Source organism: Sceloporus occidentalis, unplaced genomic scaffold (assembly GCF_023333645.1).
Source record: "Sceloporus occidentalis isolate IW3139 unplaced genomic scaffold, rSceOcc1.0.p SCAF_427, whole genome shotgun sequence".
Taxonomy (NCBI): Eukaryota; Metazoa; Chordata; class Lepidosauria; order Squamata; family Phrynosomatidae; genus Sceloporus; species Sceloporus occidentalis.
Window position 1 is genome coordinate 133,549 of NW_028317407.1, and position 27,065 is coordinate 160,613.

At 45.2% G+C, this 27,065-nt stretch overlaps 1 protein-coding gene across 1 annotated transcript; it reads right to left on the reverse strand.

Annotated features, from left to right (window-relative positions):
- Positions 1-5,540: 5,540 nt before the first annotated feature.
- On the reverse strand, positions 5,541-14,452 carry LOC149272660 (cingulin-like). The gene is given in 20 exon segments (XM_089506853.1): positions 5,541-5,667; positions 5,893-6,056; positions 6,142-6,250; positions 6,557-6,675; positions 7,012-7,095; positions 7,329-7,418; positions 7,514-7,675; positions 7,786-7,956; positions 8,083-8,340; positions 8,560-8,766; positions 8,867-9,252; positions 9,284-9,429; positions 9,678-9,826; positions 10,324-10,536; positions 11,718-11,859; positions 12,173-12,321; positions 12,418-12,516; positions 12,661-12,730; positions 12,986-13,074; positions 13,325-14,452. Coding segments are annotated over 20 exon segments (4,050 nt in total). The 5' UTR covers positions 14,441-14,452.
- Positions 14,453-27,065: the final 12,613 nt, after the last annotated feature.

Genomic DNA, 27,065 nt, shown 5'->3' on the forward strand with positions numbered 1-27,065 from the left:
TGTCCTCCCAAGCGGCATGTGCTGTTATGGATTCGATTTAATGGAGTTTATATGGAATGGAAGGTAATGTTTGCTCTGCTCACTGTTCCCTCTTTAGGTACCAAATTATAACTTAAAACTGCGGGTGCTTTTTTATTTTTTTATCCTAATAATAACTTTGAACATATACAGTATGTACTGTATGTACTGTATGTGTGTGTAAAAAGTGCAGCATAATCACAAAATACCGCCTTTATTGAAAGGACTTGTTTTGTTCGAGGCTCACACCCAGAACTAGCCTGAAGAGGAAAAAGAAGCCTCAGGAATCTCACAGTCCTGACGCTGGGGCGGTTTGGGTTGTTGGCCGCTTGTAACCCCGCGTTCTGAATATTATCCCCGCTCTGACAGCGTTGATGTTCTGTACAGATGTACTTAATGAAGTAAAGTGTTGAATTGCTGGTGAATGCGGCAGCAGGTCCTGGCGCAGAAATCACATGCTAGGAATGTTGCAGCCGTCTCAGACCTCCCTCTCTGTCTGTAAAAACAAGCAATGAGCTCATTCTACCCCCCTAGGGCAGGGGAGGGAGCCGGCCTCTCACAGACACATTAAACCGCCCTCCTCCCCTCCTGAGAAAGGCTCCTTCCATTAACACCTTGGTTGGAGAACCACCAGCCATTAGCGCATTCCCCTGTATACAGGGGGCATTTCAACATTTATTTATTAAATATGCTGAAAAATCCTCAGAACACAAATGGCTGCCTGCGCTGAACACTTTGGCGTTTTCAGCAGGTTTTAAAGCAACCGCTTTTGTCTCCAGCTGTTGTTGAACTTGAGCTTCCATGACCCTCGGTCACCACGCAGCTAATGTCGGCCGTCACACGGATAACGACTGAATGATATGCTAAAGTGAGTTTAAAACTGCGACTGATGCAGCGCCGGAAGCCGCTCCTTGACCCCGGATACGCAGTTGAAATACAGCGCTGTTGAAAAAATAGCTATTACAGCATGTTACCCTAAACATCAGACAGAACCAGTGTTGAGGTAAAACAGGAACTGAGTATATTAGAAGCATGCCTATTTATATACACGCAAAGCATGATTACATTACCCGGCCCAGACAGCCTGGCGCCACAGACCGGTCACCATAGCCAGCGATACCCATACAACACAAACTTACTGATGTTGGGGTGATCCCGATGGATCGGCGGCAACACCGATGGATAGCTCAGGGTCCCAAGGTGTCCTAGTCCAAAAAGCACCCTGATCCTGGGGCAGGACCCTGAGTGCCAACGATGGTCCCCAGGTCCATGATATAGCTGGACAAGAGTTCCAGGACTGAGGTTACCAAACCCCGTTCATCCAGATGTCATGAAGAAAACCAGAGTGGTCTCTCCACCCCAGCCTGTGCCCCATCGTGACTCCCACCTATCCCCTCGGGTAGAGCAACAGGCAGCTGTAGCGATCGTGTCGAGAGCTCAGCGGGCATTCCCACCGGGAAAATCATGGCTGAGAACAGGCGAGAGCGCAAGAGGAACAGGAAAACCGGGCAACGCAACAAACAGGCGTGCCTAGGACATAATGACATGAGCTTAACCGTAATAAAGAAGCAGAGGCTCAGCACTCAAATGATAAGGTGAGTTTATTTCACGCCTGCTGCTTCTTTATTTTGGATTTATTGAGAGACTTGGTGGTACCCTGGCTCGTGCACCATTTCACTGCTGAGTGCTGCATTCCAACCTTTCTTTTTGTGTATGAGCTTAACCGTAACACAATGAACGGGGTAAACAGATGAAATAATATTGGGAGTCCAGAAATTCGTCTTTGCTGCCCTATATCCATGACAAAAACGTGCAATCTCACTGCATGCTGAGTCCTGGACTCCCGTTCCTTTGCGCATTTTCACTTCTGCAGAATGCTATGGCGACATTGAAGCTGCCCATCGTGAATCTGATAGCCGTGACCTATACACCAAAAATTATTTTCTGTATTTCCTGTTATCTCTCATTTATGGCAGTTTGCTGGAGTTAAGATAAGAAGGTGGAAGAGGCCACGCAGGCTTCCAGTCAATGATTGTGCGACAATGTGTTTAAAACTAGGGAAAGAACTCAGTCAATAACCGTTCCCTGACTCTCTGAGCTGCACACAAATATATGTAACCTTTACCCTCCAGCGCTATCTGTGCCTTCACAAAACTCCCACAAACCAGATAACGGCTTAACATGCTGAGCAAGAGGCCTAAGTAGCCACGGAAGCTTGCAATCTAATTCATGTAACAAAGCTTTACTAGATTTTATCATTTTCTTCCCATAACAAATACCGTACAATTTTATACCCATTGGCTGCTAGAGTCGCAAAGCGTCCTCTCCAAATAAAAAAAAAAAAAAAAGCCTCCAAAAACATTTGCTTATTGGAAGATAACATGTGACACCAGCGTGGCTCCTACACAGCGCGCAAGAAAACAAGGTTTCCAATCTTTTCTGCCAAGACAAAGAACATCGTTTGACTGTTTATCTCCCCGAAAGGAAAGTCACAGGGGCTCCCGGTACAGAATGGAAACAAACCCGACCTCTCTGATTTGCATGAGAGAAGATGTTGAGTGTACGGAGGGTATGAGCGGGCAGTATAGGGGCGAGGATGAATCCGAGCCGGCCTCATAGAGGACCCCATATAAAAAATAACACATGTCCACCCTCTCCATTCAAGCATTACTTGGAACACAGTAAGAAATATAAGATAGAACTATAAAGAATTATAAACAGCAAGTTTTTAAGATACAAATTATATTAGTACTATCTGAGATTTGTGTCGTTACGTAAATCAGTAAGTTGGCCTCTATCATTTCCCCCTTAACCTCCTGATAGAGTGTAAGCTCACATGAGCAGGGCCCTCCTCTTTCTCTGTAGCATGCCGTGGATGGAATCTTCTTAAACTCTATAAATAGATGTAATGCAGGGTGTGAGTATTTACACATAGTGTTTTTTACCCCACCCCATCTACCTGCCTTTCGTATGCAGGGGGCAGGTGTCTCAAACTCCCACCCCGATTGTCAGGTGGATGGAAGGTTGTCCTTTGGCTGCAGGGGGAATTTCTGAACGGCTGACGCATTCCTCAGACATGCCTGTGTGATGCACACAAGCGGCTGACGTGTGACTGTAACACAAGCTGCACATGTGAAGGGGACATGTTGGCCTTGCACGCGATTATCCCTCAAAAGATAGCTGGACCTGTCTTGAGTGAGTGTGTGGTGCCCCTAGAGGTCACTGGGTTTGAAAGGCAATACTCACAGGGATACCCTGCGTATTAAGTTGTGTACCGGTACAGACTAAACATTTATCTGAAACCACACCCCACTTACACGATGGTCACGCATGCGCGTCAGCGAGACGTTACCTGGGTGATCTCAGGGAGTCGCTAAACTCGGGATTGCTTTAGGCTCCCAAAGAATCTTCAGCATCACCACCATCTAGTGGTGGAATCGTTACAGGACAATGAATGTGGCAGTTACGGTCCCAAAGAACAGCGTGATACTTTCTACATCTAACCTCTGTGCCTCTCGTTATCTTTTATTTATATAGCAGCAGCAACTTCCACAGCGCTCCTTACAACACGCACGCATTCAAAGGGCACGAGGAAACCAGAACTGACAAAGACAAACGGATACATTAGGTAAAAAGGGTCCCCGCTCATAAGCTTACAATCTACACTCTTCAGACCATGTCCTGTTTCCTTTGAAATATCCATGCCTCATATACTTGGTTTAGTTCCTTTAAATGTTTTTACCTTATCTCCTCCAAGCTGTGATAATTTTTAATTGCCCCAGATTCTCTCTATTCACCGTAATAACTGTACCCAATACTGTCTGACCGGAGACCTGTAAAGCGACATGGCCAGCTCTATCTCTTACCGCTATTAACGCCTCTTGCTATATACCCAGAATTCCCCGTGCACTCCCCATGGGTGAAGCCCAACAACAACAAAGAGTTACTTGATGGCTGCATTATAAGAACCGTCCTCTTACCCCCCCCCCACCACCATGTCTTTAGATAACTCAACAGTCTGCAGATCCACCCAACCAACATATTAGTTCTTTCAATTGAATTACCACCAAGGAAAACACACAGTGTAGAAAATCAGAAGGTACTTTATTAACCGGTCTTCATTAAACAGTACTTCTAAACAAAAGCCCCCAGATTAATTATAAAATGTGATATAAACAATCATCTGTAGGCAGAACATTCGACTCTGGAAGGTACATCAACATTGAACATTTGTCATTGAGTCAGGCAGTTTCCTGGTGGTGTATTTTAGTAACATTCCTGAGTGTGCTGTATCGCAGGGACTCCGATTCAGATTATATATATATATAGATCGAACGTAAAGTGTAGATTCAAACATATTTATTTGTGCAAAGCCCCCTTTAGTTTGATTTGCTTAACCTTGCATAATATAACCCTTATAATTTGTATACATTTGAATAAGCATCTCTTATAAAACTTGTTCCCATTTATATTAGAAATAGTAAAGTTATATTTAAAACACACATAAAAATATTTTTTGTTTTTTTTTTTTAATTGCCCCATTCCCTTTAACACAGAATAGACACCCTCCCTCTCCTCACTTTACTCCCATGCAGAAACAGAAACATTTTCACAACAAAATTCACCAGAATACGTGAACATGCAGACCTCAAACATTCCCACCCGTTTGTTGGATACAGCGTAATACATATGTCATATAGCAACAAGCAAAAAACAAAGATGCAATTCTCTGAGCCCTCTTTCAGACGGTTCACAGGTGAGTGTCAGAACAATGGGGTATTACAAATATTGCAGAGGAGAAAGGCCATAGCACCTGCGTATAGTCCCATAAAGGCAATGAGTGAATGTCCTCTCACTCTCTATGCTCAGAATTCCCCAATCCGTACCTTCTGTATTAGACCAATGCAGAGAGCTGGGGTGAGGGACCCCACAATTTTACATTCTGGAAAAATGACACCGAGTTTGCAGGTCACTCAAATCAGACACTTAGTTCACTGTCTAGACGATTTCAAGTCTCCCAAAACGTTCGCCAAGTTTTACAGACAGTCACTGGTCATTGTTCAGAAAATCTTCAATTTTTGGTCGTTTAGTAGCGGAGGCATGTTAAAGAGACAAGGTAGCCAGTAAATGCCCCCTGGGGGTGCTCTTGATTGGGCAGGGGGCAGATGGAGACACGGCTTGTTAGGTAGTCTTTAGCGTAGGTGCATAAGTTACATGGCTTATCAAACAGCCGTCGCCATGAATCTGGTAATACATTGGCTGTGGAATTTAAAACAATCTCTAGACAAAAAGCCCAATGCTAGTCAGTCTGAAAGGCACAACAGGTTATAGCTATCCTTCTGGCTGCAACAAATATAACACGGAAAATGTTTGGGGAGGATGTGTGGATGGATGCTCCGCCGACTCAAAATAGCAAAGTCAGAATTTACATTCACAAAGGAACGTCTCCCTGCACCATGAGCTGGTTACTTCTTCTCCAAGGTGCTCGTTATCCTGTGGCGGTGTCCCCAGCTATGGGACCTTCAGCAGGAGCTGGTCTGGAGATTACTCTCTGTGAGTAAAGATGTGATGGAGCTGGGATCATACAGACTGTCGTATTCTCCATCCGAGCTGAGGTCATCGCTGGCAGCAGGACGCACAGGCTTACGTCTGCAAGGGACAGAGAGGAATACTCCTGCTTGTTACCAGTTAAAAATCCCCATTAAGAGTTACCTTTTAGATGACAGACTATATATTTTTGGATCTTGACAAAGTAAGCATGGATTTGAGAGGAATCAAAGGTTTGGTTATTGGGAATGACCCTTATACCGGCCATCTGTACCAATCACCCTTTCATTAGTGCACATCTCGGCTCCTCACTTTTCTAGTTCTTACCGGGTCTCCTTTTCCATGGTCTTGAGTCGCGCCTGAAGCTGCTCATTTATCTCTTGCTGTTCCTCCATCTCTCGCACAGCTTTCTTCCTGAGCCCCTCCATTCGCTCGATCTCTTCCTCTGCCTCATCCACCTGTCTCTTCAGGGCTTTGACACGCAAGTTCAGCTTTGGGAAGATCACAAGGAAGTGCAATGTTAGATGAGTGATTTACATTGTGGTGGTTGACCATCTATTTACTCATCCCCCATACCTGATCCTTCTGGTCATTAACTTGGAGCCTCTCATCCTCCAGCTGAATATTCAGCTCCTTTATCTTTCGCTCCAGCTTACGATTTGATGACAACAAATTGTTCTTTTCCCTAAAACACAACAGAAGGATGCAAATACATCAGATATCCATAACTGGGAGTCTGGAAGCTGCCGTTGTCAAGTGAAGCAAATCGCACAACAGTAGTTTTAAGTTCCAAACATATTTTGTGAAACACATTTACAGCACCTGCCACATTCACCCCTTCTGGCGTTTGACTAAGACAAATATACCAGGTTAGCAGGAGAGACGAGCAAAAGCATACAAGAGCATGTGCAAACGCAGAGCAACATTTCCCATTTTTGTTGGGTTTTGATGAATAACAATGTTACCAGGCGCATTTAATTATTGTCAATACCTCTCCTCAGACTGAAGCCTCTCCCGGATCTCCAGCAGGTTGGCTTCTAGCTGGGATACATTAGCACTTGACTTGTGCTGGCCCTCCATGCTGGCCAAACGGCTCTTCAAATCTTTGTTCTAAAGTAGGAGAGAGACGTTAAAAATCAAACTTCACATTCTCTGGGCTGAACACGTCAGATAATCCAAGGGACATGAAACACAGGGGCCCAGTGGAAATGTCGTGGAGAGGGTACCCTGTCCCACGCAGTCTACGCCAAAATGGATCCATCTTCAAGGTCCAAAATTAGGACTGTACTGTGTCGGTACAGTTTTCCCTTTCTCTTGACTGTCCTCTGCTTCCAGCCTCCTTCCCATCTCTGCTTCTCACTGTCAGGTTCATTCACTATTTATGAATTCCTATGCAGGCCGTCCCACCTACACCCTTCCTCTGTTTGGCTCTGGGATTTTAAGCACCTGTCGCTCCAAGGAGATCTTGTCACACTCCAGATCCTGACGACTGGATCTCTCTTGCATCAGCTCTGCTCGCAGTTGGTCCATCTAGGGAAGAGAGGGAGAATGTAAAGACAGTCTGAACTCAGTGTGTAACGTTGTAACACACAAAAACGTTCTTCACATTCATTATTATCTTTGTGTAACCATGAGGTTCCTTTCATACTGGAAGGTATATGCAGTTAGCAATTTTCCCCACATGGAGGTCTTGTACCGTATGTCTAAAGGATATAAAATCCTGTCCTGTTTCTAGGTATTATGTGGAAAGGATGTAAGGTTACCTGATCTCGGCTGCGGTTAACCCTTTCAGTCAGGAGCTCCACTGTGTTTCTCTCCTCATCCAGCTCCTCCTCAAGGCGCTTCATCTTGTCCTAAAGAGTGTTAAAGAATAAATGAACCTATATCCTGCTCGTGTGACACATTAAGAAATTCTACCTGCAAACATATCAGGTTATGAAGCACTAACCTCAAGCACCTTCACCTGTCGGGAACGGTCATCCTGGAAGCGCTTCTTAGACTCAATGTCTTGCTCCAGACTCTGTAGTCTTTGGCTGATGAGTTGCTTATCGAGGACAGCGGTCTCCTTGTCTGCTTGACTTTCTTGCAGAGCCTGCTTCAGCTTCTGTATCTGTAGACACAGTCCATAAGAGGGGAGGTAAATACAGGAGCACCCACGGCAGGAAAAATACACTAGCTCAAGCATAAAGGCGATGGAACATGGGTCACAAGATTCCTTACCTCCTCCTGCAGCCGGCTGACATTTAGCTGCATTCTCTCCACCTCAGTCGACTTCTCCTTGGCTTGTTTCTGGGCCTCTGTGATATCCCTACGAGACTTCTCTTTGTACTCTTCCAGTTGTGTCTGCAAGATCTGAAGGGAGCCCCGGGACTCAGAGGACATGTTTTCCAGCTGCAGGGAATAGAGTGACACAAGTTAGAAGCAGAAAACCAACCATCCCTTCAGCGTCTTCCACAAGTACCAATTTAAAACAACACATTTGTTATTCCAACTTCCTTTTACCACCCAGTACCTCACCTCTCGGGTCAGTTTGTCAATCGACTTGTCCAGTAAGCGCTTCTGATCTTCTAGCTCATTCTTGGTCTTCTTCAGTTGGTCTTTCTGCTTCATTTCTTCTTGGTAACATTCCTGCAGCTCATCGTACTCCAGCGTCAGGCGCCTCAGGCTCCTCTGAGACTCCTCCAGCCGGGTCTCCAGGTCTCGTTTAATCAAAGAAAACTCTTGCCCCTGGTCTGTAGCTTCTCCCAGAGACTCTTCCATTTGCTTCCGATCGGACTAAGGTGGAAGTTACACGTCAACTTTAAATTAAATTTTGTAGTGACAGCGGAATCATTATAATTACAAAAATATAATGTTGGACCAGTGGCCTTTAAGGATCACCATCTGGCAAAACGCACTCTTAGTACCAGACGTGAATATAACAACATCTCTAAAAGTATCTAAATACAACAGACACTGAATTTATGAATTATTTCTGGATTGCATTCGACAAACCTCTAATCTGCCGATCTTCTCCTTGAGCCGAGTCTCTGCACGCTGGAGGTCATCACAGAATGTGTTCAGTTCCTTCAGCTGAGCCTCCAACCCCAATATCTTCCTTCTCAGGTCATCATTCTCATCCCTACTCTCTTGCAGGGTGCCCTCAATGATGTGGAGCAAGCGCTCAGATTCTACCTTCTCACTCTCCAGCTTTTTTATTGTCTAATTGGAGAAGACAAACAATCAAGGTGCAGCAACTTTCTGTGCAAACCCTTGTACGTACATTAGAAACACGTAGATATAGCAGTACTGAGCTCCTCACCTTAAACAGGTCCTCATGGTCCTTCTTGATCTGTTGACTCTCCTTCTGGAATTTTTCGCGCAGTCTCTCAGTAACCCGATCATGGCCAGACACCTCCTCCTTCAATGCTCCCTTCAGAGCAGAGAGCTCCCTCTCACTCTGGTGCAGACTCTCCTCCTGTCTCTGCTTCTCCAAGGAGAGCTGCTTCATCTGATCCTGAACGCGCTGTAGCTCCTGGAACAATGGGAAACCGAGAAAACTGTAGTGCAGCACCATTAATCTTAATTGCTTAATGAAGTCAGCTTGAAGACCGGGTCAGAAGTCACGAAGAGCGGGCAAAGTAAGCCCTCTGGGGGGCTCAGGAAGTTTAAATATAGCCCTCAGCTTATCCATAGAAACCCTACGGCCTTGTAGAAGCCTTCTATGAGACCTTGCCACACACCTTTTTAATGGTCTCAGCTTCTCCTGTTACCACAGAGACCTTCTTTGCCTGGTCGAACTCAGACTGCAGTAGGGAGAACCGGTTCTTCATCTCATTCAGCTCATCCTCAAATTCCTCCTTCTCCAGCTTTACCTGCAGCAGCCTGAAAATACATCAAGCAAAACTGTTGGTCAGAAAGCCCCAGGAGATACTGTTTCCAAAACAATGACATTTTGTTTAAAAAAAACCAAAACGCTGGACACTCTGCTCTACTGAACATAAACATTATTCATAACTGCATTAAAGACACGCTTCTTTCGATTTAGGTTTTTGCTGCCGAATGACTTTGAGGTAAAACAACAACTTTATGAACAACCTGCCAGGGTTTACACAGGGGACAGTGATACTCACTCCTGCTTTGCACTACGCAGTTCTTCTTTGTTTTTCTGAAACATATCTTTCCATTGATTTATCTCTTCGCCGCTTTCTTCCAGCTCCCGCTCCAGATTTCGCACCACCTGGTTGATTTTCTGGCGCTCCGTCTCCAAGCTCAACTGGTCCTGAAGGAGGAAGGCGTTTATGGGAAATAAAATACCGTAGAGAACAAACTGCTGTATCGGCTGTGCAGGAGAAGTTGATAGGAAGCACAGGAGAGATAGAGAGGGATAGGAGAGGTTTGGAAGGGTTTAGGAACCACAGAGATTATTTATACAGGAGGAAGCACACAGCTGGACGTTACGTGAACTGAATTCCCAGTCCCTCCACCAGCAAAGCTCCTGCATGCTCCGGTCTATCCACTGTCCTACACTGGCTTAACATACTTTAAAAGGTTTGTTGTGGGTCCTGAAGGAAACCTTTAATGAACCCTTGTTCTGGGATTGCAATGTACAGATTGGTCTATATGCAGAGTCAGGGGCAGAAAGTGCAGGACATAAGAGAGCATTGTCTAATCTCGAACTGTTGAGTATCACTCAGTCAACCCACCACTACACTTAGATACAAATTCCAACCCCTGGATGATCTTTCCCTATTCTCTCAGTAAAAAAGTCTCCAATACCTGGGAGACATTATCCATGTTCTTCCTCAGCTGTTGTACGTCGTTCTGGTACTGCTGTCGGAGTCGATCCATCTCCACATCATGATTTGCTACCTCTTCTTTCAGAGCTCCCTTCAGGGCGGTCAGCTCCCGCTCCCTCTGTCTCAAAAGCTCCTCCTGCTTCTGCTTGATCTGTAGGACCTCGTCAAGCTCCTCCTGAGTCTCCTGCAGCTCCTAGACATGTGGAGCGAGGGTGGTGGAAGACGGAATGGACATGACGAACCCTCCCACCCAGGATGGCAAGAAAACTAAAACTTGTCTCATCATTACAAGGAATACTATCCTAATATGACGTGCCTCATATGCAACTCTTTTTAAAACGATTAGAGACAAAGTTCGAAACATGGAAACATCCACAAAAAGACATTCTATTGGTTTCTGTGTATCCATGCATTTAGCATTTTTCCCTGGAAATTGAATTTTTAGTTCAGTGTATCTGCGTCCAGGCTGTTACACAAATACCTTAATGTAACATAGTAACATAGTTCATAAGGTTGAAAAAAGACCAAAGTCCATCAAGTTCAACCTATATACATATTGTGTCCCTACTGTGTTGATCCAGAGGAAGGCAAAAAACCCTTATGAAGCAGATGCCAATTGCCCCATACCAGGGGGAAAATTCCTTCCCGACTCCAAATATGGCAATCAGAATAAATCCCTGGATCAACGTTCTGTCCCTATTAATCTAATATCGATAACTTGTAATATTATTGCTTTCAAGAAACACGTCCAGGCGCCTTTTGAACTCTTTTATTGAGTTTACCATCACCACTTCCTCTGGCAGAGAGTTCCATAATCTCACCGCTCTTACTGTAAAGAACCCCCGTCTGTGCTGGTGTAGAAACCTTCTTTCCTCCAGCCGTAGAGGATGTCCCCTTGTTATAGATACAGTCCTGGGTATAAATAGGTCCTGGGAGTGATCTCTGTACTGTCCCCTTATATATTTATACATAGTTATTAAGTCCCCCCTAAGCCGTCTTTTTTCCAAACTAAATAACCCCAATTCTGATAATCTTTCTGGGTACTGTAGTCCTCCCATTCCCCTTATTACTCTGGTTGCCCGTCTTTGAACCCTCTCCAGCTCCACTATATATCTTTCTTGTACACTGGTGCCCAGTACTGTACACAGTATTCCATGTGTGGTCTGACTAGTGACTTGTACAGGGGTAGATAGAGCAGGGTTCTCTTTTACTATATAGATACCTTCAGACCTTATTGTATTCTCAACTTGTTTTCAATTCCACATGTGCACACCAACAACGCTAGGCATAACAGCTGAAGCAATGCCATCAAGCTAACTGCACTAAGGAGTAGCTTGGGAGAAAGTGTAGGCAGCGAATATGAAAGTGGCCTACCTTCAGTAAAGCGTGGTTGTCTCTAGACACCGTCCCCTTCGAACGTAATTGGGAAATCTCCTCCTTCGCGTCCAGCAGCTTGTCTTCCAAGGAGCGCATCTTGGTTTCTACCTGTTCTTTGCTCATTCGTACCTCCATTAATCTGTAAAAGAAACGAACGGCAACAAGTGAGTGTGAACCTAGGGGCACTCAATTTGAAACATTACTCCCCAACATAACACGTATAGTTTTGTGGACAGGGAGAAGGAACATTAAAAATCCCTACTGTTTTTATCTCAGGTGAGTTTATGGAACATACAGGAATACTTGATTGTTGAAGCCTTATATATATATATTTACATCTTAAGGTATCCGCCATAACTGCCATCTCCTACTTTAGGGATTTCAGAATGCCTTTTACTACATATGGCGGCGGGGACTGTCTGTACACATATACACAAGTAAAGTCTGCTTACTCCTGAGACATGGAATTCAGCTCGCCCTTCTTCCTCTCAAACAGCTCCTTCAGCCGTGAGCACTCCTCCACCCTCTCCTCCAGCTGGATTTCGAGCTTCTGCACGCTGGCCTTGGGTCGCTCTTGTGAGGTTTCCATCTTCATCCTCTGCTGTGGAGCCAACCACTTGTTAATACTTTTAATGGATACCCCCTGACATTGTTTTTAATTAGTTATCTTTATTTTTGCTGATAGAACCACACTCACCTTTATCTCACTGTCCAACTGACTTTGAAGTAACAAAACCTTCCTCTCCAGCTCCTTCTTTTGAGTCGTCAGGGTCCTAATCTCCTCATTCGGGGAAGCCTACAGAGAATTCATAACGTGGTTACCGGCCTCACCAAACGAGCCAGAATACAGAGGGACCCCAATATAATTAGTCCTTTATTCAGAACCAATATCAGTCTGAAACATAATGTCCTTTCTCAAGTCTGGAGCCTCCACACTCACCCCAAAAGACTGAAATTTCTCCAGGAGTAGATTGGCCTTCCTTCGTTGCATACTGTCACCGTCACTGGACCTTTAGGAATGAAGATTTTTTTATTTTTTTTTTTAAATCAGACATTCCAATACTTTCATGAAGACATCCATCACGTTTTATTTGTTCTCTATATTAATTCCTTCTAATAAAAGCAAAACGTTTATTTTAAAAAAATCCATTAATATATAGCACAAAATAAAATATTTCCACAAAACAAAAGATTTTCATTGGCTTTCTGTTTGGATGAAGCATAGAAGAGCATGTGTAAGGAAACAAAAAGTGCTTATTACTGACCCGTCCCTGAGAACGTTATAAATTATCTGCCAGTTCGGGTCACTTCCATCTGACTGCTGGTCCCTCAAAAGGTCTGGCGTGCTCTTCAGCTGTGGAAAGCAGACAAGTCCATTAGAAACTCAGAATATATACAGTTTCAATGCTACACCCATTGGACCATCTAGTCTTCCCGTTTCTCCTGCTGTAAAGACTCAAACCATAATCAGTCGTTGGTCTTGTCTTCAGGATTACTCAAAGTTGTATATACAGTTTTATGGCAATTATCAGTTTGGAAGTAGCGCAGTTACTTAAAAAGTGAACCCCGACATCCTGGCCACACTGACCATGCTGTTTAATTACCTGAAGCTCAGCTTGGACAGTTCGCTGCTGCCTTTGTGTCACTGGCTCCTCCGTGTTCTGGGCCAACCAATCCTTGGTCTGTCTGCTCTTGTTTACGTCTTCCCTCTCCAGAGTCTGCCTGGTAAAGGGTCGGTTCCCAGAATTAGGAGGATCTCCTCTTGTCTGCACCAAACTCTGGTGTCCAGGTGGCAGGTCTCTTGATTCAGCAGTATCCTGGTAAGATTTTCTCCCGTCCAGGCTTTGAGACCGTTTCCTTTCATCTTTAAGGGCTTGGCTCCTTCGTGCTGTCCTACCTCTCACCTGTCCTTTAACATCAAATTTGTTGATCAGTGAATCCACTGAAGACAGTGGTTTAGTGTCTATGTCATCACTAGGCTGATTTGGTGATAAGGAGGCAGAATTACTTTTCTTTTGCGATACAGCGTTTTTTGTAACGAAGGTAGATTGTTGACTGGTCCTCACTGACCTAAATCCACCAGTCGTCTGCTTGCCATTTTCTGTCTTCTTTAGGCCACTGCTGTTGGTTGATGATTGGAAGTAAGTGGTGTCAATGGTAGACGATCTTTCACTGTAATGATGGTCGTAACTATACGGCTCATCAGCTTCGGGGTCCAATAACGAGCCATAAGACTGAGACCTCCTCAATTCCTCCTTGGGAGAAGGAACCAGTTGGCCTGGTCTCGATGAGACACCTTCATTTGCCCTGGCCTTGCTGCGGGGCTTTGAGCTCTGCTCTTCATCCGAGGTGCTGCTATACTGTGAGCCGCTCTGCGAGTAGCTTTTGTTTGCATAGGGGTTTTCTGGAAGCTCAGATTCCGAGCTCATGGACCTCAGCGTTCTGCTGCCTTTAGTGGAAATACCCTGGTAATCAGGTGGAGGATTTGGTGAAACATTCCCGAATGTTCCATGGGATTTGATTTGCACACCATACGAGGATTTGGACTGGTCACCACTATTCAGCACAACAAATGGCTGGCCATCTATTCCCTGTACACGGATAGCCACGCCATAGGAATCTTGCTTCGATCTCCGACTACGTGGTTTCTTATTTTCTTTTAGGTCATCAATAAAACGAATCTGGACACCCTGTCCCACGGGGATATGCTGGTCAGCCATCTCCCCATGAATGTTCTTTTAGCTCAGAAAACTCCAAACCGCGACCACCTTTCCTGCAAAAGCAAACATAATAAAATGAGCGTTGGACGGAACTTGTCCTGACAGTGGAGGGTTACATCAGCTGGAGGCTCTGTCTGTTATCTTAGGTTTTATTTTATCTGACCCCTTTCACAGTGAGCTCTGATAATCACGTGTATAAAATAGTTGGCAGCATGAGCACAGAATTAGGTACATTAGAATTATTATTTTCAGTTATAAGCTAGACCGCGGCACACAGATGACATCTTTTTATGTTGGTTCTGGGTTTAAGACGGACAGAATGTGACCGCAGTTAGTAGACATTTTTCATGACTTTAGTGGGCTGTAAAGCCACCCAGCCAGGCTTCTCTATCTATGTACGTGTCCTTGTCATCTGTGCCTGATGGTCAGACCCTGAGCAGTCTCTGCCACCGGATCCAGAGAGCGGTCTCTCCCACCGATTACTGTCTATCGACCTTGTTAATTTACGTTTACAAGCTGAATATACGAGACGACAGGGCGGTTAGTTTTATGGTTATGTGTTTCGTTAAACATTTCGCAAAGGCCAATAAATCAAATCCTACTGTATTGGACATCACAGTCTGGGCTTTTTAAGCACGCTGGAGTCTCTGGGAACGGAGGCTTTAAGTATGTCATTATCGGAGTGCTTGTCGTCGGAACAAACAGTAAGTATTCATGTCAAACTCGCCCTTCATTTGATTAACAGAGTCAAAACGCCATCCACCTCTGCCACAAATATACAGAACTGGGAATATGAATCATCAATATAAAGAGAGCAAGTTATACAGTCTGCATAGAAACAGTGGAGCAATGGGTAGAAAAAATTATTTTCACAATTCAACATATGGGTTTTAAAAAAAATTATTGATCACTTGTGAGGAATGGATGTAAAATCGTATTTAAATAAAAATGTTATGGCATCTGGCCTACCGACGATGAGTATGCAGGGGGCCCAGTGGCTACGGCTGAGGAGCGTGTCTCGATGTAAGGTGTTTGTGGTCACAACATTCCAGTGTCGTTCCTGGAAATTGTCACTCAAACAACCAATTGGCTTTCAACCCTACAAATAGCAATAAGAATGAATGATGGGAAGGTACCACAGATCAACACCTGATTATACACAGAGTAATAAGGTGTGGGTTATGAAAAATATTATTATCAACACAGCAAAAGGGAATAAGTACAGAGACAGAAGCACCAGCAACAATAATAACCCAAAACAGGATTCGGTTTTATTAAATCTGATAACAGTGATGGTGAATGATCAAGATCCATGTCAATGTCTTTCTAAACTCCACTGACCTTATAACCCAAAAAAGATAGACAGCTGGAAACAAGTAAAGACTGCCTCCTGGAAATGTAGGGCATACAAAGGGATGTATGAAACAAAACAAGTAAACAGACTGAACTCGAGATACATGGGGGTTTCTAGACTGCGGCTGAGCAAGGAGACTCCAGCCAGAACAAGCACAATGTGAGTATTTACTGACACCGAGCAGAGGGTGAGGGAACCTTCACATCATCCCCAATGGCAGGACACACTGAGAACCCACATTCTCCAATACAAGGTGTTAATTACTACGTGGACCACGAAACCTGCACCGACCAATGAACTACATTATATTGTAGAGTTTAACTTTGCACCTTGGTTGCAGAAACCTCTGAGATATTTGAAATACATCGCTGCCCTACGCAGACATCTGCCAGATACAGGCGACTCCTCGATGACCCTGATAAAAGGAGTATGGAGGTCCCCTTACTTCATGCAGCTTCCCATCATTGCAGCAATTCCATCATCCATAACTAACAGAACAGTCTGTGGGGTCCCTGCCCCACGTGCCGGACATCACCGCAGGATGAAGAAGAAGATCACAGCCAACCCTTAACACATACATCTGCCCCTGCAAAATGATGCCCCCTCCCCATTGAAGAGCAGCTTGTACTTTACTATTGTTTTGAGCGTGACCCAAGAATGATTTCCAGGAAAGGCATTCAGTCATATTACCAATAGAAAGAGCTTTTCAATGGGTCAGTGTCAGTATTAGAAATGGATGGGACTTGCCCCACCACCACTCGGGAGCAGCAACAACACAGACTGCCAAAGAGGAACTATGGAAAAGATTTGTCATTAATGATTATCCCAGCGTAACCTTGCCAAAAAAAAGTTATATCAAAGAAAACTGTGTTTGCGGTTTGTACGCTGTGGGAAAACAAAGGCGACTGTGATCTGCCGAGAGACAGAAGACAAAGGCATTAAAGTCCTATGAAGGATGCAAAGGCTAAACATCACATCTGCACAATGAGGGACAATACCATTTTGGATTTCGTACAGCCCTACTGATGAGTGGTGTCCCTTCTGTGGGTATCCATTCACCTTGCCGAGACGTAGACTGATCCATCTGGCTTAGAATCTGTTCCGCGCACTCCGTGGATCTTCGCAGGCGTTATAATGGCGGATGTTTCGGTAAAGATTCATTGGAACCGCCTGTTCTTAATAGCGAAGTCGCCCAACCCCGAGCTTATCTGCCCTGGGCAGAGGAATTCTGTCTCTATTCAGGAAGAGGTGATAACGGAGATTTGCAAGGAGCGCAAGGTGATAGAGGCCATTCTGTGCAGAGAACACAGGGCGAGATTATCACAACAAAGGAATCTCCGCATTCTGCCCCTCCTGCGAAAGAGAGTTAAATGAACGCAGATGGAGTGCGGAAGAGGACATTGAGATTCACCTTATTTTAAAAGAACGGAAGGGGCTGCAGAAAAGGCTCACAGGATTAAAGACCGTACACATGCTGGCACAGAGAATATGGGGCTCACAGAGTGCTGGAATTCTGTATATGCGTAGACAAGTCTATAGAAAAACAAAACCGGGGTTAGAGCATTTAGAGAGACCAAGTGGCAGTCACGAGAGTGTGCGCATGTTTTCTCTGATGTTGGAATCCACGGAATGACTTGGAGTGAATATTTAATCTTATTGGAATTCAGACGTTCTACTCTTATCCAAACGCACCTGATAAAGGATCCGCTCAGAAACCTTATATCTATGCCCCACCCCGAGCCTGCAACAAGAAAACTGCCTCACAGGAAAGTTAGGGGGGGTGAGGCAAGGTGCACAGATACTCTGCACTATTCTACATTCGAGTTTTCCCACCGGCGGGGAGACAATAGGCAGTACTATACCGTGAAAAGATTTCCGTCTACAACCAGGGTTAATGCTGCATTGTGTACAGTCCAGGGGCAGATAGGGCAACCTTAGCATTGTTTAGGCTGGAGAGGCTGTGCATGGTGCAATTAACCCTTTCCTACCAAAAGCTGGAAAGTCAAAACGGCAAGACTGTATTCTGATTAATCTGCAGCCCACACAACATGCAGTAAACCGTGAGCTGGGTGCTTTGTTCTCAGAAACGTCACAAGCAATGTAATAAAAACCTATATATTTCACAACAACGCATTATTCATCCCCTGAAATGCTTCATTCAGGAACCCACACACTGATAGGTGCAAGCAGTCTGATCGTAGTAAGCGTGTGTGTGCTGCAAAATTATTTGCGTGGAAAAATGATCAAACTGTAAGCTCCTTGAGTCAAGGACGCCATAATCTCAGTTCAAAAAAACGTTACGTACAAATATATTTTAAAAAGCCCAGACATATCCTGAATCCCACAGTGCTAGAAAAGTAACGCAACTAATTAAAACTGCTCTATCACCGCGACTCCGGACTACACCTAGAAACTTAACACAAACGCAGCACGGAAGTCAAAGAATTAAGACACTGATGGGAACCATTATTTATATGCGATCTCCACTGAGAATGAGGTAACTGGTTCCATAATCTCAGTGGTTTGTGTCACCTCTATCCCAAAAGCTTGCAATCTAACGATACTATATATGATCACTGACCCCACTATCTATACGACAGGTGTCCTGAAGTCTGTCAAATAAAGCCATCTGTAAGTGTCCAGGGTGCGGCTTCTGGAATGTGGGTCCCATTCATGCACAGACCGTCCAGAAACAACCGGAAAACACACATTTTCACCTGTATTACAGCTTGTAAGAAATGGCTGACATAAAGACCTTTACATTGGGTTTGTCTAATGATCGGATATATTTACCCTAATTCACTAGCAGAGAAGGAAGAATACCCTGCGCGGGAGCCAAGTCTCTCCAAGAGGGCAGAATAACTACGAAAGATGGGAGCCCCCACCAGAAAGTGCTTGAGGTTTGCAGATCAACCACTTAACGGTGAACCCCAAGCCAGCTCCAAAGAGTCATGGACCATCTCCTCCAGTGCAAACAGGTTACATACCCCCGTGCTGTACTGGGCTAAGTACTCGTCTATAGGGAACTATGAATGCTTCAGGTACTAGCGCCCCATTCCTAGTATTCACAGAGGAAAAACTTCCTGAGCTCTATGTGGGTCGCATTAAACAGGACGGACAGGTCCGGCGGAGAATACCTTTCGTGATGTACATGAGACATCATCTGCATGGCATTCTACGAGACAGAAAACAAGTTACCCCACGTCAGCCTGGAGTCACGCAAACGCACCGTGCATTTATAGGGCGACGTGAAAGATCGTAGGTGGCAGCTTAACCAGTGACACTCCAATGGCGGCTCTTTATAGACATGAGAGCGCAGGCCCAGGGTGGAGAGGCATATTCCCCAATTACAGTAAAATGACACGACGTGCACTTAAATCACCCTCCCTGAGCTTAAAATATTCTCCATAAAAACAATTGAGACAATTAACCGATTGCCACTGCAGACCGCGGTCCCGGGTCACTTCCTGTGTACACGGTGACACACGCAGGATCCAGCGCCTGGGATGGGCTGGTTTCACTCCATGAGTTTCACCAGCCAAGAGGGACAGGGAGAGCAAGCGCGCCTACTACCCCAGGGCGGCCACAACAATTAACCCATTTCCAAAGGCACCTAGTGCCTTATGGAATAGGGACAAACAGTCTAATTAGCTAATCTTTGTATCCATAATCCGTGATAACAGGACTGATCTATTGTACGTAACAGGTGGCTTTTCCGTTGTTTCTCGGGGCTGATATCCTCGTGGTATCGTCAGCATTACGGGCTCCTGCATATGGAATCCTTACCCTATGGCCTCTAAGTAGGCTGCTAATATAGAGTCCCCAATGCGTACAGGGAATAACTCCACCCAAACCTGATGTTTAATAAAACCCTCTCTATATGGGTGTATTAAGGGGTAATAAACACACCTCACTATGTAATATACTGACAGGACATATATACACACACTCAACATAATATATAGACAGGTGTCTATAAACACATATAGATATCTATATGTCATAATATATACACATCTCTCTAATCATACATATTATATAGCCCACTGTACAGCACTGTAAAATAAACATATTTACAGGGATATATATATATATATTATATGCAAACAACAAACAGCTCGCTATATAATATACTGAAAGGTATTTCTCCTAAAAGTTTTGAGTATATACATGTGAATATATTAACATGTTTCCATCTGTAATATACAGATAGGCATCATATGCACACACACTTCACTATATAAAGTATACTAACAGGTGTCATATATATATACACATCTCACCATATATAATATAGTGGCAGGTTATGGACAGGTGTCATATACACACATGTCCCCATATATAATATACTGCCAGATAACATATACACACACATCTGCCCGTATATAATATACTGGCAAGTGTAATACGCACACACACATATCACCATATATAATAAAATGACAGCTGGCATATACACACCTCCCAATATATAATATAGAAATAGGCGTCATATACTCACATATCTCTCAATATATCATATACTGACAGGTGTCACATACACACATCTCCCCATATATAATATACTGTCGAGTCTCATTCACACACATATCTCCCCATATATAATATAGTGACAGGAGTCCTATACACACACACACACACACACACCTTCCCATATATAATATACTAACAGGTGTTATATACACACACACATCCCCATATTTAATATGCGGCTAGGTGTCATATACACACATCTCCCCATATATAATATACTAACAGGGGTTATACACACACATCCCCATATAATATACTGACAGGAGTCGTATACACACACACACCTCCCCATATATAATATACTGACAGTCATAAAGCCACATCTTCCCATATGTGATATATAAACATCTCCCCATATGTACTATACTGACAGGTGTCACATACACACATCTCCCCATATTGCATAGCTATCCATATATAAATGTGGTGACAGGTACCATATATACACGTCTTAGTATATAATAAAGTGATATGTAACATATATACACATCTCTTAGTATATAATATAGTGACAAGTAACACACATATATATATATATATATATACACACACACATCTCTTCGTATACAATATAGTGACAGGTAACATATATAAACATCTCTTAGTATATAATGTGGTGACAGGTAACATATATACACATCTCCCTGTTGCATATCTCTCCATACATGGCACACCTTGAGTTATTCTATCACTAGCATTATGACTTTGCGGCATATGCCAGCAGCGGTGCCGCAGCGAGTGCTGTGCCAGCTGATAATGCCAGTGACCGGCAGGTGTCTGTCTCAGGCGGTGGCTGCCCTCCCTGGTATTGCGTTGCGGCGGCTGCCAACCCAGCCGTACCCCTGCCCGGGCTCTGCCCATTACCCCTCGCTCACCTCCGGCTTCCTCCCGTGCCCTCTCCAACCTGGGAATGAGCGCTGCACCTCCAGACGGACACCGCCCCTGCCTGTAACCGCACCCACGGCAGACCACGGCACCAATCGGTGCGCGGCATCGGCCAAGGAGCTTCCTCGGCTCTCCTTGTAATTGGACATGGGAGCGGCTGTGGGCGGGGTGTCAAGGTAATCGCAGACACAACCTGGAGTAGGGATGAGCGCAATCACGTGACCTGCGAGCCGAGGTCGCCATGTTTTGGTTGTTTAGCAACCAGCAGGAATTTATTTCACCTGTTTGGGGGTTAAAGGGGCCTGTGCGGCCTCCGTAGGGGCTGTTATGGGGAGAACATCCCATCCTTTTTGTGCACTGAGGACCATTATTACTGATTTCCTTTGGGCTGGAAACCACTGTGACTCCATCCCTCCCCTGATGCCCCTCTTTTGTAGGAGTTCAGAATGTTTGCTGGGTATGAGGAGATCGCAGGGTTCTACAGCCCTAAATGCCCCGATAATCTGTATAGAAACCGCAGGAAACAGCTTTATAAATGAAACGGGAAAAATAATCCCAATTATTGTTATTCTAAAAGCCCCACACAGTTACACGGATCGCTACCAATAGAGTATAGCTACCCGCACCCACTAAAACAAAAGTGCCCCTCTCCGGCCTTTTTAAATGTTATCTATTGAGGTACGTTGGTCATCTGTGTTATAAGGTCCCTAGATCATGTATGATGCAGCCGGTGGTGCACATGTCATATATGTAGCTCGGTGTTCTTCAGTGCGTTATACTATAATATAGAGAATACGTTTATAGGTATGTGCTCTATAGGCGACACACGTGATGCGGTACGTAGTATATTGTGCAGGCTCCGTAGTGTCCATATCTTCTCAGTTTGGATCGTTAGTTGGATAAAGGGGAGTCCTGGGGCTTACGATTCTGATCCTTTCCCTTTATAGTAGATTGCAAGCTCTGTGGTTTCCCTTTTGGCTTTGTGAGAAGATGGCGGTCACAGACTGTATATAAAATGGTACACAAGGACTGCCACAATATGACGGGCGCGTGCGAGGTGTGTCAGGAATAAAGTCCAGTGAAGTCGGTGTTTATGGCCGCAGCAGTGAATACATGTAGGAATGTGAGATTTGGGGCCTCTGACAATCCTACCAGACTCGTGACCCGGCAACACGGAAACTGATCGTTAGCCTTTAGGGTCGCATGCCAGCAGGTGCCCACTGCCCTGACTACTAAAACAATTCCATGTAAGCCGCTCTCACGGTTTGTACACAGTGCAGTGTCCCCGCGCGGGTTCCTGTAAAGAAAAAGGACCCCCCACCTGTGGGCGCTGTGATCACTCGGCGTACCCCACGGTGTTTGACAACCCAATGTCCCCAAGTCACGTCTGCGTATAAAGCATGACTATCCCAGCCGGACCCCCGTGTGCGCCCCCAGATGGCAGCGTGTGTGTACGGTCACCCGCCTCCAGGGCAACCCAGAGGGAATAGGTGCCGTCCGCATGGGGCGAGTACGAGCTAAAAATACCCCCATCCCCACGGAAAGCAAAGGTGTCGCTGTCACCGGGTATTAATCCGTATCCGCTGGCAGACAAAAGTGTCTGAAACAAACACCAAAGCCTGAGGAATTCCGGGGAACGCAGCCAATCTGCCTCAAAGACATCCCCAGGCGCTGAGGGCACAATCATCTAAACGGATACCAACGCACGACGCTGCGATCACGCCGGGTATGCCCACTTCACATCCCCGCATAACACCTGCAATCCTCCAGTCTCTTCGTAGAATATTTCAATATTTCACCCGTAATCAAATATGTCGCCTTTAAAACATAAAAGAAGCGAGCGCAAATAACTCTCGCTTCCGGGATTCCCCTTAAAATGCAACTAAAAAGAATTTTATCTAAAAAAGTATCACTGCATCACATTTTAATTGAATATTTTCATAAAAAGGGATTGTCTAAAAAATAATCACTAATATTGATTATTATTGGTAAATTTAATGGCAACACATTCATTTACATTGTTCGTTTACGCCTGTCTGTCATCTTAAATTTAAAAATATTTAAAATATAAATAAATTGGCCTACAAGAATTATTATTTTTTATTTAGATTATGAAATCGCACATAAAAGGCAAATTTTTAAGGAAATATTTTTTAAATACTCTTACAATTAAAAATTGAAAATCAAAATCATTTATTTTAATAGAAATGTATTTTACAATTTCACCAAAAACCAGAAAATAAATATTGAATAAAAGTTCAGGGGAACGCGACGTGATCTAACAATAGTTTATTTTGGCAAGTGGCACGAAACCTGTAATTACTTCCCAGACCCGCCATGCCCTCATTATATGGCTGCCGGGACCAATCATCATCCACCAAAGGGGAGGAGCCTTTTAATATACGCAATAGAGTCGGTGATCTCCCGGCACGCTGGCACTCTGTAGCTTACAGGCCCGTGTTGGTGTCACCGGGAATTACCCCTCTGCTGGGGCAGTTATCTTATTCAAACTGGTTTCTACAGCGATAGCACTAGCTTTTCCTTGGCAGATTTGTCCCTTTTGAGTGTGACCCCAATTCCCAAAACGGATGACCTAATTGCCGACATCGCTTTCACCCCAGCGAGGGGCTACGATTTCCACAACACTCTTTCCTTTGAGTGACCCTCAGTAACGACATTAACTTTTTATTATTTATTGTTTTATATAGCGCCGTCATATTACATAGCGCTGCACAACGGGTAGACAGGACATAACAAGTAGTATGTAACATGATGTACAGACAGGGAGGGCCCTGCCCAAAAGAGCTTACAATCTAGAGACTTACATGAGAAACATTAGTCGCTAACTTACTTCCCCAGTTGGTTGAGATAGCAAGTGCCAGTGATGTAATATGTAAACATGTTATGCTCCGCCCACATTGCAACGTTATGCTGTCACGTCAGTGATGTATGGTATGTTTCATCTTCTCGCGGTTTTAGCAGGAACAGAGGTGCTGCGCATGAGCAGAGAACATCTGGCACACAAGTTGGGTTGGGACTGTATTGACTGAAACATGACAGTTGACTGCGTTGAAGATTTGGCACGTTTTACACTTCTGCAAAAAATATACGTTATGCTATAATTTTACATAAAACTCTTTATTATGCTTATGTCTGACGTTTCTGAGCCAAGAAAGTCGTCTAATATTAGAACTGGACCGGTAAGTGTTATAATTACACCCCGAAATATGGCGTCCGCCAATGGCTGACGGCGTGCCAGTACTGCTTCTCACACTCAAGGGGGCAAATTTCCGACGCCCGCTACTGGGGTAATATTGGAGCCCCTTTCCTCTGAAGGTAATGAGGCTACTGGTCACGTGACTCGCCCTGGCCTCTAACTAGGGGGTGCTATTAGCTCTGTTTCTGGGGTTCACTCCTGCTGATTTTAGGGCCCCTCCTTGGAGGAGGGGGATTATTTTGCCATGCCCCTCCCCCACATTCAGGCAATCAGACTGTGGCTGTCAAATCCAGGGGTGGCCAAGCGGCCAGTGACGTCAAGGACCGCCTCAGGCTCCCAGCCTATGAGAGAGCAGAGAGGAAATGAAGTCACGATATCCATCCGCGCCGCGTGCCTTGTCTCCTTCCGCGTCGTTCGCCCCTCTTTGTACGCAGCGCGCCTGGCAGCGGCGGGTGTGACCGGGGGAGGGATCCTGGGGCGGGACCGGCACTCTCACCGAGCAGCGGGACCCAGGAGGAGGTGAGCAGGCGTGCGGCCAGTGGGACGGACACTCCGGGGCTCACTACCCATGTACTAGGCGGCCGTAAAGTAACCCTCCGCCGCTGCCGCCATGTTGGTCCTGGGGACTTTTTTTTGAGGAGGAGCATGGTTTGGGGGCCCCTAGAGGAGGCAGGTGAGGTTACCCCGAGGAGGGGGGCAGGTAATAACCCCCGTGCGGGGTTCCTGGCAGCATCAGCACCTGTGGTGGGGACAGCACCCTGCGAGGGAGCAGAGGGCGGCAGAACAATGGCAGAGACCCTCGGAGACAATAATCCCCCCCAGTAACTGCCCTCCCTGGGGCCCGCAGTCTCTGCTGGGTTATACCCCCTGAGCTGTCCTGCGCGGTACGTGGTTGTATTTGGACACATTCACAGGCAGCCGGCCCCTGCATCGCGATGAATGGGTGCGGAGCAGCAAACTTCGTGCCCCGCACCTTTCATTCATTCTGTAAAGTAACTCCTGGACGGCCGATCAGATCGGTGAGGTGTGCGGGAACCCCGGGACTGACGGGGCAGTGCGGTCCGCGCTGGCTTACGTCCCGTGTATCTGGCGCTGTCCCGGAGGACTTGGTGGGGGTTTCGTTTCATCAGGTGCCCTGGGTGGGGGTATAAATCAGGAGAAGTCGCGGAGCCAGCGCTGCGCATGGTATCTCGGCTCGTGGCGGGGATTTTTCATGAGCTCTCCGGCGGGATCCACGGGGCTTTCTCGTAGATTGCTGGAAAGCAGTGCGCGTGATCAGTAATTACACGCTGTCTGATAAAAGGAGCTCGGGGGAACTTCGTGCGATCGCTCCTTTCGTTCGCTCTCATTAGATCTCCTAAGAACGGGATGGGTTTGGGTGGTCCGCTCCCTGTAAGAGTCCGAGAGATTAATGTCTTTTTCTCTTTAGGTTTCCAAGGGAGAGACTTCAGAAGCTTGAAGATTCGGCTGACCGAATTTACCGGGTATCGTACAATTTCCCTCTTTACTCGAAATTTCCTGTCAGGGGCCACGTTAAAATAGAGCGGTATATCCTCAAAATAAAACATGCCACAAACATATAAAACAGCTTTAAAAAAAAAAAAAAGCAGTGTTTCAACGCTCGAAAAGTCAAACTTTTAAATCGATAATTGTCCAAATGGTCTGAAACCCCCAAGACGTAAAGAGAGGACAGATTTAGTTAGAATGACACCGGCGGGGCAGACGCGTTATTATTCTCGTAACGTCTCGCTGCGATGGCGACGCTCGGAAGGGGATCTACGAACGCCACAGAAACCGTATAATATGTTTCAGAACAAAACAACGGCCGATTATTACCTGGATTTGTCTGGGTAGAGTGAAGAGATCTGCGCGAAAATAGTCCCTTCTCATAACTTTTACTGTTCGGGGGTAGAATCAATGGGGGGGTCTCTTGAGTAAATTGAATGAGATCTCCGCATAAGAAATGGCAGATGCTAAATATTCTGTACTTGTAATAGAGAGCCAAATATGTAACAAAAGGGGTGGACAAGCAAAGAGCGTTTCAACATAACCAAAAAAAAAAAGTGCTACTGATTTATAGAAATTCATATTTATAATGAAATTGATTTCGTCTCTTTGGGTACCGGTTTGCGTGAAAGGAATTGTGGAACTAGAAAGAGAGGGGGCATAATTAACACAGCAGAGGTCAAATGACGAGCAGAAAACTGAAGATGGGTGGAAGTTGTCCTCCGTCCAGGGTTTGTTCTGGAAGCTGGTGGATGTAGGACGTGTAAGAGAAGAACGATCAGGCTATGGGCAAGCGATGACGTACAGGCTACTCGCGTGGGGAACGAATGCCCCAGACAGGCTCATTGTAGCATCTTCTGACGCACGAGATGAAAATAAGCCACTGATTTTGATGCGGCTTGGTGTCGATACTGAGCTTCGCTTGACGTTAACACGGTTTTTTCAACCAATTGGGAACTTTTTAAAAGTCTCCACCAAGCTGAGGCATTGTGTGAATTCACAGAAAAGCCCTGACTTTGGAACGGAGCTGTTAGTGCTTCTCTCTATCTCGGTCTTTGCTAGTAGTGACCTGGTCTCGATCTCTCTGGGTTGTATGTTTTGCCCACGAGGTTCCCAGTATGTTCCGCACG